Consider the following 13,781-nt stretch of genomic DNA (forward strand, 5'->3'; position numbering starts at 1 on the left):
CAGGCGGAATAGCTCTGTCTTACAGGCCCGGTGGAAGGAGGTTAAATCCTGCAGAGCCCTAGTCTCATGGGACAGAGCATTCCACCAGGTAGGAGCCATCACTGAAAAGGCCCTGGCCCTGGTGGAGGATAGTCTGACTTCCTTAGGGCCTGGGATCTCTAAACTATGGTTATTCATGGACCTTAAGGTCCTCTGCGGGGCAGACCAGGAGAGGTGGTCCCGTAAATACGAGGACCCTAGGCTAGAATTACTGTAATGTTGCCTCTTACACCTCCTTTTTCTATACAGTGGTACCTTGGTTGTCAAACGCCTTGCTACTTGAACGTTTTGGCTCCTGGACGCCGCAAACCTGGAAGTGAGTGTTCCGGTTTGCGAACGTTCATTGGAAGCCGAATGTGTGACGCGGTTTCTGCGACTTCCAATTGCATGCAGGAAGCTACTGCAGCCAATCGGAAGCCATGCCTTGGTTGTTGAACGTTTTTGGAAGTCAAACAGACTTCCGGAATGGATTCCGTTTGAAAACCAAGGTACAACAGTACTGAAAAGCCTCAAGCGCAGTAACCTTTCCTTTCTGTCCTTCAGGAAAAAACAAATCTTCCACTGTGGGGAGACAGCCCTACGGCCGGCTGTGTAGCTGAGGGGTTTTGAAACATCGCCACCTCCGTCTGGTCCGCTTCTCGAAATCGCCCAAGGCTTGATGGTTGGCATGTAGGCCGAGAGTGATGCAAAAGCGGAACTGGTTGAACCAAGCCCAAAGACAAAATGGCCGCTGAGCAAAGGACGGTGTTCTGTTTGGCTCCCCACCCGTATGAGGCTGTGGCGGAGAAGGCAGTGAAAATGGAAGAGCTGGACCCGGCGGGATCCACCCCACCAGAGGGGCCAAAACGATTCAGAAAGACCCCCCAAGGTGGGACCATTGGGGAATGCCTCAGCCGGGCCATTGCGAAGCAAGCCGAGTGTGAGCTGGATGATGGCTTGTTGTCCCACTGCTGGGAGGCCCAGTGGCAGGAGTTCCTGAAGAACGTACAGTCTCCATTTTCCGGGTGGACCAGCTCTCCGCAGCTCCCCGTTCCATTGGCTCTCTCGGAAACATCGGCCAGGGTTTGCCAGCAAGAAGCGGCGAGCGGTCTTCCTTCAGGCATCCGAGAGGGGTCCCCCAGGACCGATGCGCAGCCCATAGAGAAAGCGGGTTGCGGGGCTGTGAAGGGGGAGACCCCGCACGAGGGAGAGGCTCCCGGTGCCGAAACACGGCGCCAACGTTTCCGCTGGTTCTGCTACCAGGAGGTCGAGGGGCCCCGGGAAGTCTGGGCCCGGCTGCGGGAGCTCTGCTGTGAGTGGCTGACGCCCGAGCTCAACTCCAAGGCACGGATCGTGGATTTGGTGATCCTGGAGCAGTTCCTGGCCATCTTGCCGGAGGAGATCCAGAGCTGGGTGGGCGAGGGCGGGCCGGAGACCTGTGCCCAGGCGGTGGCCCTGGCTGAAGACTTCCTGCTGAGGCAGCAGGAGGCAGAGAGGTGGAAACAGGAGGTGAGGATAGTTCCCACCATCCCACACTCTGAAGGGGTCTCAATTGAGGTTGGCAGCAAGCGCTTTGGTCCTGTCGCATCCCAAGTCGGGTAGAAAAAAGCCCCAGTAGATCTGCAGATGCTACAGAAAAGAGGGTACAGACTTGGATGATGATTACTTCATTGTTGTTTATTTCATTTGCACCTCCAAGGAGCTCAAGGTGGCAGGCATGGTTCTCTCCCCTCCCCGTATTATCCTCACAAAACCCTGTGAGGTACAGTAGGCTGAGAAGCAGCGACTGACGGGTCCAAGGTCACCCAGAAAGTTTCATGGCCAATGGGGATTTGAACCCGGGTCTCCTGGGGTCTAGTCCAACTCTCACCGCTGTAGTGAATGGTTTAGTTGAGATGTTCCTGCCAGAAGGTGATAATGATTGTCATAATAATAATAATAATAATAATAATAATAATAATAATAATAATAATTATTATTATTATTATTATTATTATTATTATTATTATTACTCGTGGAATCCATAATAATTGGCCATAATAAAGCAATAGGCAAGTACAGTGCTACCTCTGGTTGCGAACGGGATCCGTTCTGGAGGCCCATTCGCAACATGAATAGAACACTACCCACAGCGGCGCATCTGTGCACACGCAGGTTGCAATTTGCTGCTTCTGTGTATGCACATGGCGTCATTTTGCGCGTCTGAGCATGCACAAGCGGCGAAACCCAGAAGTAACCCTTTCCGGTACTTACGGGTCGCCACGGGACGCAACCTGAAAGAACGTAACATGAAGCGGACGTAACATGAGGTATGACTGTATTGCTATAAAAATTAATGATAATACAATAGTAGTAATTAAAGGTAATATCTAACTTATTATTTCATTATTGTGTCATGATAATAGTACAGTTGTGAAGAACCATAATGATGCTAAATAAATTTTGAATTTGTTATTTAGTAATAAATATACTATAATAATAAAAATCAGACACTAGTAGTACAGTGTAATTGTTGATTTGTTGTTTTAAAAATAGATTAATGACATGCTAAGTTATTACGGAAGTGGGACCTGCAACAAAGTGTGAGTTGCTTCTGTTCACGGTGCCAAACTGCCATGCTATCTGTCTTGGATGCTTTCATTGAGATTCCTGTAATGTAGGTGGTTGTATTAGATGACCTCAGGGCCACTTCCAAGCTTTTATGATTCTATGCCCCCCTTTTCCAGGATACTCCATTTCATTATTTGCATCTCCTCCTGCACCCTCCAGTTTCCAAGTGGAATTATTATTATTATTATTATTATTATTATTATTATTATTATTACTATCCCACCCATCTGTCTGGGTTTCCCCAGCCAATCTGGGTGGCCAACAGCATATCTAAAAACATAATACAGTGGTACCTCAGGTTAAGAACTTAATTCGTTCTGGAGATCCGTTCTTAACCTGAAACTGTTCTTATCCTGAAGCACCACTTTAGCTAATGGGGCCTCCCGCTGCCGCCACACAATTTCTGTTCTCATCCTGAAGCAAAGTTCTTAACCTGAGGTCCTATTTCTGGGCTAGCAGAGTCTGTAACCTGAAGTGTCTGTAACCTGAGGCACCACTGTAAAAACATCAAATTCCCAGTTCCCTGCCTCCTCAGCCTGTTTATAAATATACGGTATATTACTTAGTTATTTAAACCAATAATTATGAGTTAATTCTTTAAAAAGGAAAAGTATCCTATGTGAACTGACCACTCGGGTCACACTGCGACGCTTAACCTCCAAACCTCTGGCTTATTGCGTTTCAGTTCCTGGGAGAATTTGAGGAGGTGGCGATGAGTTTCTCTCGAGAAGAGGATACTGGAAAGAGTCCCCACCCCAGGGAGATCAAGCAAGAAGGCCAGGAGGGGGCCACGTTGCTGGGTAAGCATCTTTCGCTGTAGCATATTGTCCCCATATTGTCTTGCTATTGTTTACCGCCCTGGCTTCTTTGGGAGGAATTTTTCAAAATTTCAGAAGCAATTTTCCTGCATTGCAGGGGGTTGGACTAGATGACCTTTGGGTCCTTTCCAACCTTACAATTCTATGATGATGGTGATGCAGTAAGATTTTCCAATAAAATGCTGCCCCTAACAGAATTGAGAAAAGTCTAGAGATGCAAAAATGAGGGGAAGCAGGGAATTCCCCCTCCCCAGTTGTTTCTCAGTCCTTCGCATCTTCTTGTCTCCTTGGGTGAATGACTCCTGGGTCTCCACAACAAGAAACGTGAGGTTTTGTTCTGTTGTTTGTTTCTCCAGCAACTGGTGTTCAGAGATAGACTACTTTTTTTTTTTTAAGAAATCATAGAATCATAGAATCATAGAGTTGGAAGAGACCACAAGGGCCATCGAGTCCAACCCCCTGCCAAGCAGGAAACACCATCAGAGCACTCCTGACATATGGTTGTCAAGCCTCTGCTTAAAGACCTCCAAAGAAGGAGACTCCACCACACTCCTTGGCAGCAAATTCCACTGTCAAACAGCTCTTACTGTCAGGAAGTTCTTCCTAATGTTTAGGTGGAATCTTCTTTCTTGTAATTTGGATCCATTGCTCCGTGTCCGCTTCTCTGGAGCAGCAGAAAACAACCTTTCTCCCTCCTCTATGTGACATCCTTTTATATATTTGAACATGGCTATCATATCACCCCTTAACCTCCTCTTCTCCAGGCTAAACATGCCCAGCTCCCTTAGCCGTTCCTCATAAGGCATCGTTTCCAGGCCTTTGACCATTTTGGTTGCCCTCCTCTGGACACGTTCCAGTTTGTCAATGTCCTTCTTGAACTGTGGTGCCCAGAACTGGACACAGTACTCCAGGTGAGGTCTGACCAGAGCAGAATACAGTGGCACTATTACTTCCCTTGATCTAGATGCTATACTCCTATTGATGCAGCCCAGAATTGCATTGGCTTTTTTAGCTGCCGCGTCACACTGTTGGCTCATGTCAAGTTTGTGGTCAACCAAGACTCCTAGATCCTTTTCACATGTAGTGCTCTCAAGCCAGGTGTTTAATGTTTATTAAAGTTTTACAAAACCACATATAGCAAAACAAGAACAAAAACAACAGACAAAAAATACACAGTTAACAAGAAAAAGAAGAAAAAGAAAGAAAAATTCCACTTTTAGGTTTCAAAATTCCATATCCCTCTTTCCTGACCTCCTCACATCTCCCTTTTTTGTATTCCTCTTTATTCCGTCAAATTCAGCAAATTCTATCCCTTTTTCCAACCTCATTTATAATTGTATATTTCCACTTATTATGTCTCTAATTCCCTTATCTTAATCCTTTACTCCACCTTATATACTTTGACATAATATTATTCTGGTCATACCCCCTCCTTTTTTTTAAAAAAAAATTCTTCTTTTCATAACTCTTTTAACCATATCCCAAATGCCATGTTACCTTCACTTCCCACATCATTTTAACACTCAAACATTTTGCAATATTTTTGTAGATAGTTCTTGAACTTTTTCCAATCCTCTTCCATCAATTCTTCTCCCTGGTCACGGATTCTGCCAGTCATTTCTGCCATCTCCATGTAGTCAATCACTTGCATCTGCCACTCTTCCACGGTGGGTAGATCTTGTGTCTTCCAATACTTAGCGAGAAGTATTCTTGCTGCTGTTGTTGCGTACATAAAAAATGTTCTATCTTTCTTTGGCACCAATTGGCCGACTATGCCCAAAAGGAAGGCCTCTGGTTTCTTAGGAAAGGTAAATTTAAATACCTTCTTCAGTTCATTAGAGAGATAGACTACTTTTGAACATGAAGGTTCAATTTAGCCTTTCTAAGAAAAGCCCTGCTGGTCAGGGCAGCATAGTGTCTTTTCCAGGTTCCATTTTTAACAAGCTTCTGTTTTTTATTCCAGCAGGCGATGGCTGGGAGAGCGAGGAAGAAAGGCCCTCATTTGAGGTGCCGTTGGAAAGAATAAAGCCTCGAGACCCAGAAGAGCGCTTTGGGGATCAAGACGGGATGAGGCAGGAAGAGAGAATACAAACAGACAAGAGTCAGAGTGATAAATCCATCCTTTGCCGGAGTGCTGCATCTGGTGAAACTGTAGCACAACGAAGAGTTTCCACGGGAAAGCGACAGTTTGTGTGCAATATTTGTGGGAAAACTTTTACTCAGAAATCAAACCTCAACAGGCACCAGAGAATCCACACGGGAGGAAAGAAGTATCAGTGCTTTAAGTGTGGGAAAACCTTTAATTGGGAGACTAGCTTTACTAGACATCAGAGATTCCATACGGGTGAAAAGCCTTACCCGTGCTTAGAATGCGGGAAGAGCTTCAGTCGGAGTGCAAACCTTAACATCCATCAGAGAATTCACACAGGAGAGAAACCGCACCAGTGCGTAGACTGTGGTCAGAGCTTTAGTCATATCTCCAACCTCGTCAGGCACCACAGAGTTCATACTGGAGAGAAGCCTTATAAATGCCTGGAGTGCGGGAAGGGTTTCACTCAAAAATCAAACCTTATCAAACATCAGAGCGTGCACTCGGACGACAAACCACACAGGCACTCTTCTTATGGGAAGCGATTCAGTCAGAGGCCAAACCACAACAGACTCGAACGGATTCCGTTTGGAGAAAACGCATGCAAATGCTTCAAGTGTGGGAAGGTCTTTTCCCGGAGAGGGAACCTCCTCAGGCATCAGAGCATCCACACAAAAGATAAGCCGCATAAGTGTCCGGAATGCGGGAAACGTTTCAACCAGAGGACAAACCTTAATGCTCACCAGAGAATTCACACCGGAGAGAAGCCTTACAAATGTCCGGACTGTGAGAAAAGTTTTCGATGGAGAGCACACCTCCTCATACACAAGAGACTGCACACAGGGGAGAAACCGCACAAGTGTGGTGATTGTGGGCAGAGCTTTAGCCAGAGATCCAACCTTGTGAGGCATCACCGAATCCACACTGGAGAGAAGCCCTACCGATGCTCAGACTGTGGGAAGAGCTTTGGTCAGAAATCGAACCTGATCAAACATCAAAAGATTCACACTGAAGACAATGCTCTCAATCCAAAACCAAACCATATTCGGCGCGAAAGAATTATCACAGGAGAAAACCTGTATAAGTGTTTCAGATGTGGGAAAACATTTTCCCGGAGAGGGAACCTTCTTCGACATCAGAGCATCCACAGCAGGGAGAAACCACACAAATGCGCTGACTGTGGGAAGAGGTTCAATCAGAGAACGAACCTCATCAGCCACCAGAGGATTCACACAGGTGAGAAACCTTTCAAATGTTCGGATTGTGGGAAGAGTTTTCGTCAGAGCCCGCACCTTATCAATCATCAGAAAGTCCATACAGAAGAGGAGGCATCATACAGAAGTTCAGGTTGTCCGGAAAGTGTAGATCCAGGATTGAACCCTAGCAGACATGAGAGAATTGAGGTGGGAGAAACCCCGTATGAATGCCTTAAGTGTGGGAAAATCTTTAATTGGCAATCAAACTTCATCAGGCATCAGAAAATCCATGCTGGTGAAGAGCCTCACAAATGCTCTGACTGTGGGGGGAAATTCAACCGAAGGAAAAACCTCATTGCCCACCAGAGAATCCACATGAGAGACAAGCCCTACAAATGTCCAGATTGTGAACAGAGCTTCACGTGGGAAGCTCACCTTATCATCCATCAAAGAATCCACACGGGAGAGAAACCCCATCAATGCACAGAGTGCGGGCAGAGCTTCAGCCAGAGGTCCAACCTTATCCGGCATCAGAGAATCCACACAGGTGAGAAGCCCTACAAATGTACAGACTGTGGCCAGAGTTTCAGTCAGAGAACGCACCTTGTTGTACATCAGAGAACGCACACGGGAGAGAAACCGCACAAATGCCTGGACTGTGGGCAAGGCTTCAGTCAAAGGGCGCACCTTACAGTGCATCGGAGAATCCACACAGGGGAGAAGCCCCACAGGTGCGTGGACTGTGGGCAAGGCTTCTGTCAAAGATCTAATCTTATCAGGCATCAGAAGACCCATGCCTGCGAGAAGAACAAATAAGAGATGCTTCCATTGAAGCCCGTGCTGAGGACAGGGCCAAAACCATTATATAGCACAAGCTGAGAGAGTGACACTTTTACAAAAACTCCAGTCTTGCTAGGCATCTTGGCAGGAACAGAGACTAGGAGGTACTGCCTGTACCCAGAAAGTTGGGTGGGGACACAAGACCTCTCTTCTAGCTCCCCTTCCTTTTTCTGAGCCTTGCAAAATAGCGACAGCAGCCGGTGGCTCGCGATGGGCCAACTACACTTGAAGACAAAAGCATCTGGAACCCATTCCGACTTGGGGAAACACCCGAGGCAAGGACTGGGGAACCCGTGGCCCTCCCAGATCCTGCCAGCCTCCAACTCCCATCAGCCCCAGCCAGCATGACCAAAGTTCTTGGGGAATGATGGGAGTTGTAGTATTGATGGCATCTGAAGGGCCAAAGGTTCCTTATTCCTGGCCTAGGCAAGGTGGGGGGTTCTCTGAATTGGGTTCTTCATTCTGTTCTACCTGCCGCCTCTGTCTGTCGTCTCATCTTTCAGTTCAGCTTTCTGGTTCTATTAAACCCCTTGTGAAGCTGAAGATCTCAGTCTCCTGTTCTCTTTTTTGCTTCCTCTTCCTGGAATTCTAGGGATGCGGGTGGCGCTGTGGGTTAAACCACAGAGCCTCTTGGGCTTGCCGATCAGAAGGTTGGCGGTTTGAATCCCCATGACGGAGTGAGCTCCCGTTGCTCGGTCCCTGCTCCTGCCAACCTAGCAGTTCGAAAGCACCTCAAAGTGCAAGTAGATAAATAGGTACTGCTCCGGTGGGAAGGTAAACGGCGTTTCCGTGCGCTGCTCTGGTTTGCCAGAAGCGGCTTAGTCATGCTGGCCACATGACCCAGAAGCTGTACGCCGGCTCCCTCGGCCAACAAAGTGAGATGAGCGCTGCAACCCCAGAGTCGGCCACGACTGGACCTAATGGTCAGGGGTCCCTTTACCTGGAATTCTGCATCTCCTCCCAATCCAGCCTTCTCAGATACCCAGTGTTAGCTTTCCCAGACAGGACCCGTCTTTGCCTCCTGTCCAATCCTCCCCAACATGCCCTTCTTTCTCTTAGAAGGTAAGGCTGCGGGCAGGAGATCGGCTTCTCTCTTTTGCATGATTGTACAGCACCTGGCACAGAGGCCCCTTTACAAAACAGCAGCCCTAAGAATAAATGCGTCGTGCTTAGAAGGCTGGAGATTGTTCAGTTACTCAAGCGAAGGGAATTGAAAGACATTGGACTGTGCAGGTGAGCTCGCTGCTAAAAGTGACAAAGTTTTAGGGATGATATTGATATTGAAATACTTTATTGTCACTTGTACAACTTGTATACAGTGAGATTACACGAGAACCCCCCACTCAGCTCTCGGAGGTGGACCTCGGTGTCCAGGCTGAACGATTGTTTATCCTCTACTGATCAGGACACATTTGGATATCACAGCCAAATTTTGCACAAAATTCCTGAAAGGACAGAGCAGGGTGTTGTGTATGGATACCACTGGACGCCATTTTGAATCAAGATGGTGGGCTGAACCTTTCAAAAATGAAGGCGCTCCTTCAAGTATACTGAGCTGAGGCCGTTTAGGGCTTTATAGATGAGCACCAACACTTTGAATTGTGCTCGGAAGTGTACTGGGAGCCAATGAAGATCCTTTAGGACCAGTGTTATATGGTCCCAGTGGTCGCTCCCAGTCACCAGTCTGGCTGCCACATTCTGGATTAGTTGTAGTTTCTGGGTGACCTTCAAAGGCAGCCCCACATAGAGCGCACTGTAGTAGTCCAAGGGGGAGATAACCAGAGCATGCACCACTCTGGTGAGACAGTCTGCAGGTAGGTAGGGTCTCAGTTTCAAACCAGACAACAAATACGTGACTTTCAGTAATAATAATTTATCATTTATACCCCGCCCATCTGGCTGGGTTTCCCCATCCACTCTGGGCGGCTTCCAACAAAAGATTAAAATACAGTGGTACCTCTGGTTACATACTTAATTCGTTCTGGAGGTCTGTTCTTAACCTGAAACTGTTCTTAACCTGAAGCACCACTTTAGGTAATGGGGCCTCCCGCTGCTGCCGTGCCACCGCACAATTTCTATTCTCATCCTGAAGCAAAGTTCTTAACCTGAGGTACCATTTCTGGATTAGCGGAGTCTGTAACCTGAAGCGTATGTAACCTGAAGCGTATGTAACCCGAGGTACCACTGTACAATAGTCTGTCAAACATTAAAAGCTTCCCTAAACATGGCTGCCTTCAGATGTCTTCTAGGTCTGGTAGTTGTTTTTCTCTTTGACATCTGGTGGGAGGGCGTTCCATAGGGCAGGCACCACTACCAAGAAGGCCCTCTGCCTGGTTCCCTGTAACTTGACTTCTTGCAGCGAGGGAACCACCAGTAGGCCCTCAACGCTGGACCTCATTGTCTGGGCAGAACGATGGGGGTGGAGACGCTCCTTCAGGTATACTGGGCCGAGGCGGTTTAGGGCTTTAAAGGTCAGCACCAACACTTTGAATTGTGCTCAGAAACGTACTGGGAGCCAATGTAGGTCTTTCAAGACCAGTGTTATGTGGTCTCGGCAGCCGCTCCCAGTCTCCAGTCTGGCTGCCGCATTCTGGATTAGCACCACTGTGGCGAGACAGTCTGTGGGCAGGGAGGGTCTCAGCCTGTGTGCCAGATGGAGCTGGTAAACAGCTGCCCTGGACACACAACTGACCTGCGCCTCCATGGACAGCTGTGAGTCCAAAACAACTCCCAGGCTGCACACCTGGTCCTTCAGGGGCACAGTTCCTTCAGGACCAAGGAGTGCCCCACACTATATATGACACACTATAACCAAAGACTCTCGAGTGCGCAGGGCAGGTTACAAGAAGTTACCCCCAAAATAGCATTTACACCAATGATGCCAATCTGCCTTGCTCCTTAACATTACACCTCTCCAAAAAAGATGCTCTTTAGGGTTTTGTAGAATTGTTGAACTGGAAGGGACCCTAAGGGTCATCCAGTCCAACCCCCTCAGACAGGGTCATCCCAGCTCAGCCTGGAGATGCCAAGGATTGAACCTGGAACCATCTCAAATTGGGGAGAAGGGTCTGCTTCATCCTCAGGAAACATGTTGGCAAAAAAGTGCAGGCAGGTTTGAACGATCCCCGGCTGATGGGCAGAGACTTCAATCCTGCTCTTGGGGGATTAGGTCTGGGTAGCATTTCGCCGCCACCCTGATCGTTGTTGTTGTTTAGTCGTTTAGTCGTGTCTGACTCTTCGTGACCCCCTGGACCAGAGCACGCCAGGCACTTCTGTCTTCCACTGCCTCCCGCAGTTTGGTCAAACTCATGCTGGTAGCTTCGAGAACACTGTCCCACCATCTCGTCCTCTGTCGTCCCCTTCTCCTTGTGCCCTCCATCCTTCCCAACATCAGGGTCTTCTCCAGGGAGTTAAATCCTGCTGCTCTGGCATTTGGGCCATGGAAATGCAGGTCAAATCCAACCCACTGGTGGTTCAAATTTTCCCCCACTTGTGTCATAGGGAGACTTGGGAGCCCTGAGAGATCACTAGGGAAAAAAACACTCTGGTGGAGAAAGGGGGAGGTAGAGTGGGCTTAGTTTTATTATATTTACATCGCGCTTCTAGCTACAAATAACCCCAAACTATTTACAACCAAAGTAAAAATGCAATTATAAAAACCACATAAACATTGATATTCTAGGAGACAGTATTGTGAGTTCTTGACGTAATTTGCCCCACCCAGCCGAAGGCCCTATTGCCACCGTAGATCTAAAGCATCACACAGCTTTAAACAGTTGTGGCTACCCCCAAAGAATCCTGGGAAATGTAGTTTGTTGAGAGTGCTGAGAATTGTTAAGAGACCCCATTCCCCTCATAGAGGCCAGAGCTATTTAACCATCAATCCCTCTTCCCAGGTTTTAACACCTACCCTGGGTGTTAAAATTATTGGACTCAGCTGAGATGGCAAAGACGACATGTTTAATCAGAGAAAAATCGTCGACAAAATTTACGAAAGATTGGAAACTTGTAACAGACATTTTATGTGGGGGGAAAAATGAACTTATGAAATCTAGGTTTGAGCATTGAAGGAAATATTGTTTTATAGAAAGTGGAATTGATGGGTGTTGGGCTTGGGGTGGATGTTTATAATTTTCGGTATATAGTTGACAGACGAAGAATAGGAAGGTCTCCTTTTTTGTTTGTGCTTTTATTTAGTTTTTTAAAAATATTTTGATAAAAGATATGTGATAGTAACCTTTGTATATTTTCTTTCAAACTTTAAATAACATTTATTGGGGAAATAAATCACTCTTCTTGGGGAACTCCGGGAACTGTAGCACTGAGGGGGAAACTTTCGGCGCCCTTAGCAAACTACAATTCCCAGGATTCTTTGGGGGAACCATGACCGTTTCAAGTGGTGCGATACGGCTTTACGTGTGTCATGCAGATGGGGCCTAAGTTGAACACTAAAAAACAAGACAAACATATCACTAGTGCTGCCCAGGAAAACAAAGACGCCTTGCTGAAACAATGACACTGTTGGTGGGCCTCCCTAGGCAAAGCATTCCAGAAGGGGCCAATACAGAAAAGGCCCCGTTCTCTTGCCCCCACCCTCTGGGGCCTGGTGAGCAAAGAAGAAACCTCAGAAGACAAACTGACCGTCCTGGCAGGTCTGCAGAGCTACCCACATGTGGAGAACATTGGAAAGTGGGGGGGAAATGGATTATTATTGCAAGAAAATGATTGGAACGGAACGGCTAGGCAACAGGGAGACCTTTGTGGTTGGAAGACAGTCTTGCATGGCCTAAGAAATTATCGGCCTGTTAGTTGAGAAGAATGTATGGAGTTCTACTTCTTGGGCAAGGGAGGAACCTTTCTTCAACTCGAGGGCCACATTCCTTTCTAGGCGACCTGCCAGGGGCCACATACAAGTGCTGGGTGGGGCCAGAGTCAAAAGTGGGCAAAGCAACAAATGTCCATTTTTCTTCTATAGAACAGGCCAGCTCCTACAGCCAGCCACCCCTCGATCCTGCCTCCAGGCAAGTAAGAGGTGCAGTCACGAGTTCGAGGATGTGCCCAGGCCTGACCGGCACACTTGATGCTGCTGCAAATAGCCAATGAGGGAGAAAAGGAGGTTAAGGGGTGATATGATAGCCATGTTCAAATATATAAAAGGATGCCACATAGAGGAGGGAGAAAGGTTGTTTTCTGCTGCTCCAGAGAAGCGGACACGGAGCAATGGATCCAAACTACAAGAAAGAAGATTCCACCTAAACATTAGGAAGAACTTCCTGACAGTAAGAGCTGTTTGACAGTGGAATTTGCTGCCAAGGAGTGTGGTGGAGTCTCCTTCTTTGGAGGTCTTTAAGCAGAGGCTTGACAACCATATGTCAGGAGTGCTCTGATGGTGTTTCCTGCTTGGCAGGGGGTTGGACTCGATGGCCCTTGTGGTCTCTTCCAACTCTCCTGTTCTCACATGAGCAAGCCTGCAAGCAGAAACTTAGCCCCACAGCAACTTCCCCGCATCCTGCTGTTTCTAGCAACCGATATTCAGAGACGTTACTGCATGGAAACGAGCAAAATTGAAGAATTTAGGACAGCGTTTCCCCAACTTGGGGCTCCAGCTGATTCTTGGACTACAACTCCTAGCATCCCTAGCTAGCAGGACCAGTGGTCAGGGACGATGGGGATTGTAGTCCACAAACAGCTGGAGACCCAAGTTTGGGAAACACTGGTTTAGGAGAACGTTCCAACAAAATATTTATCTAACCACGTTGTTGGGGGGAGCAGCTAAGGCACAGAGGCCAAACTCTCCTTGAGTGTTTTTGCCTGGCTGGAATATGTCCTCGAGCTCTGATCATCCCAGAGGATGCTGGTCCGTTTGGGTGGACGGGGCCACTGCCCCAACTTTACTCTGCCCGCAGCCTGCTGCCTTCTTACCTGCAACCCGTCCAGAGGGTGGCACTGCCCGCCCACTTCCTCCGCCTGAGTCTCGGGGTCGCCCCTTGGGCAAAACCAGAATCGGTTGGCTCTCCGGCGCCACCTACTGCCAGGCTCCCTTCAGTCCACCCCACCAGCCCCAAGGGGCAGCACCTCCCTCTGTCAAGGGCACTTTCCAGCCCAGGAATGCATACGGCGATAGTTAAGTATTTATTGTCAATGATAACACAGTCGCTTCTACAGCTCTGGACACCTGTGCACCCCAGTCTAATGGTTAGGCAGCTATTT

The 13,781-nt window shown here is 47.8% G+C and overlaps 1 protein-coding gene across 2 annotated transcripts; it reads left to right on the plus strand.

Annotated features, from left to right (window-relative positions):
• The first annotated feature begins 589 nt into the window (after positions 1-589).
• LOC128409200 (zinc finger protein 271-like) lies at positions 590-8,114 on the plus strand. Of its 2 annotated transcripts, none has more exons than XM_053379445.1 (3): positions 590-1,527; positions 3,314-3,428; positions 5,410-8,114. In XM_053379445.1, the coding sequence occupies exons 1-3, from the start codon at positions 763-765 to the stop codon at positions 7,545-7,547; spliced, it is 3,018 nt and encodes a 1,005-aa protein (XP_053235420.1). In that variant the 5' UTR covers positions 590-762; the 3' UTR covers positions 7,548-8,114. The 2 variants fall into 2 exon arrangements, with proteins under 2 accessions (XP_053235420.1, XP_053235421.1); XM_053379446.1 differs by having other exon boundaries at positions 5,413-8,114.
• The last annotated feature ends 5,667 nt before the right edge of the window (positions 8,115-13,781 follow it).

The sequence above is a fragment of the Podarcis raffonei genome, chromosome 2 (genome assembly GCF_027172205.1).
Source record: "Podarcis raffonei isolate rPodRaf1 chromosome 2, rPodRaf1.pri, whole genome shotgun sequence".
Classification (NCBI taxonomy): Eukaryota; Metazoa; Chordata; class Lepidosauria; order Squamata; family Lacertidae; genus Podarcis; species Podarcis raffonei.

Bases quoted from the DNA above. Each gene is read 5' to 3' on its own strand.
- LOC128409200 (XM_053379445.1), top strand. From the start codon at position 763: ATGGCCGCTGAGCAAAGGACGGTGTTCTGTTTGGCTCCCCACCCGTAT. The intron at 1,528-3,313 runs GTGAGGATAGTT...ATTGCGTTTCAG, and splicing joins CAGAGAGGTGGAAACAGGAG to TTCCTGGGAGAATTTGAGGA. The intron at 3,429-5,409 runs GTAAGCATCTTT...TTTTTATTCCAG, and splicing joins GGAGGGGGCCACGTTGCTGG to CAGGCGATGGCTGGGAGAGC.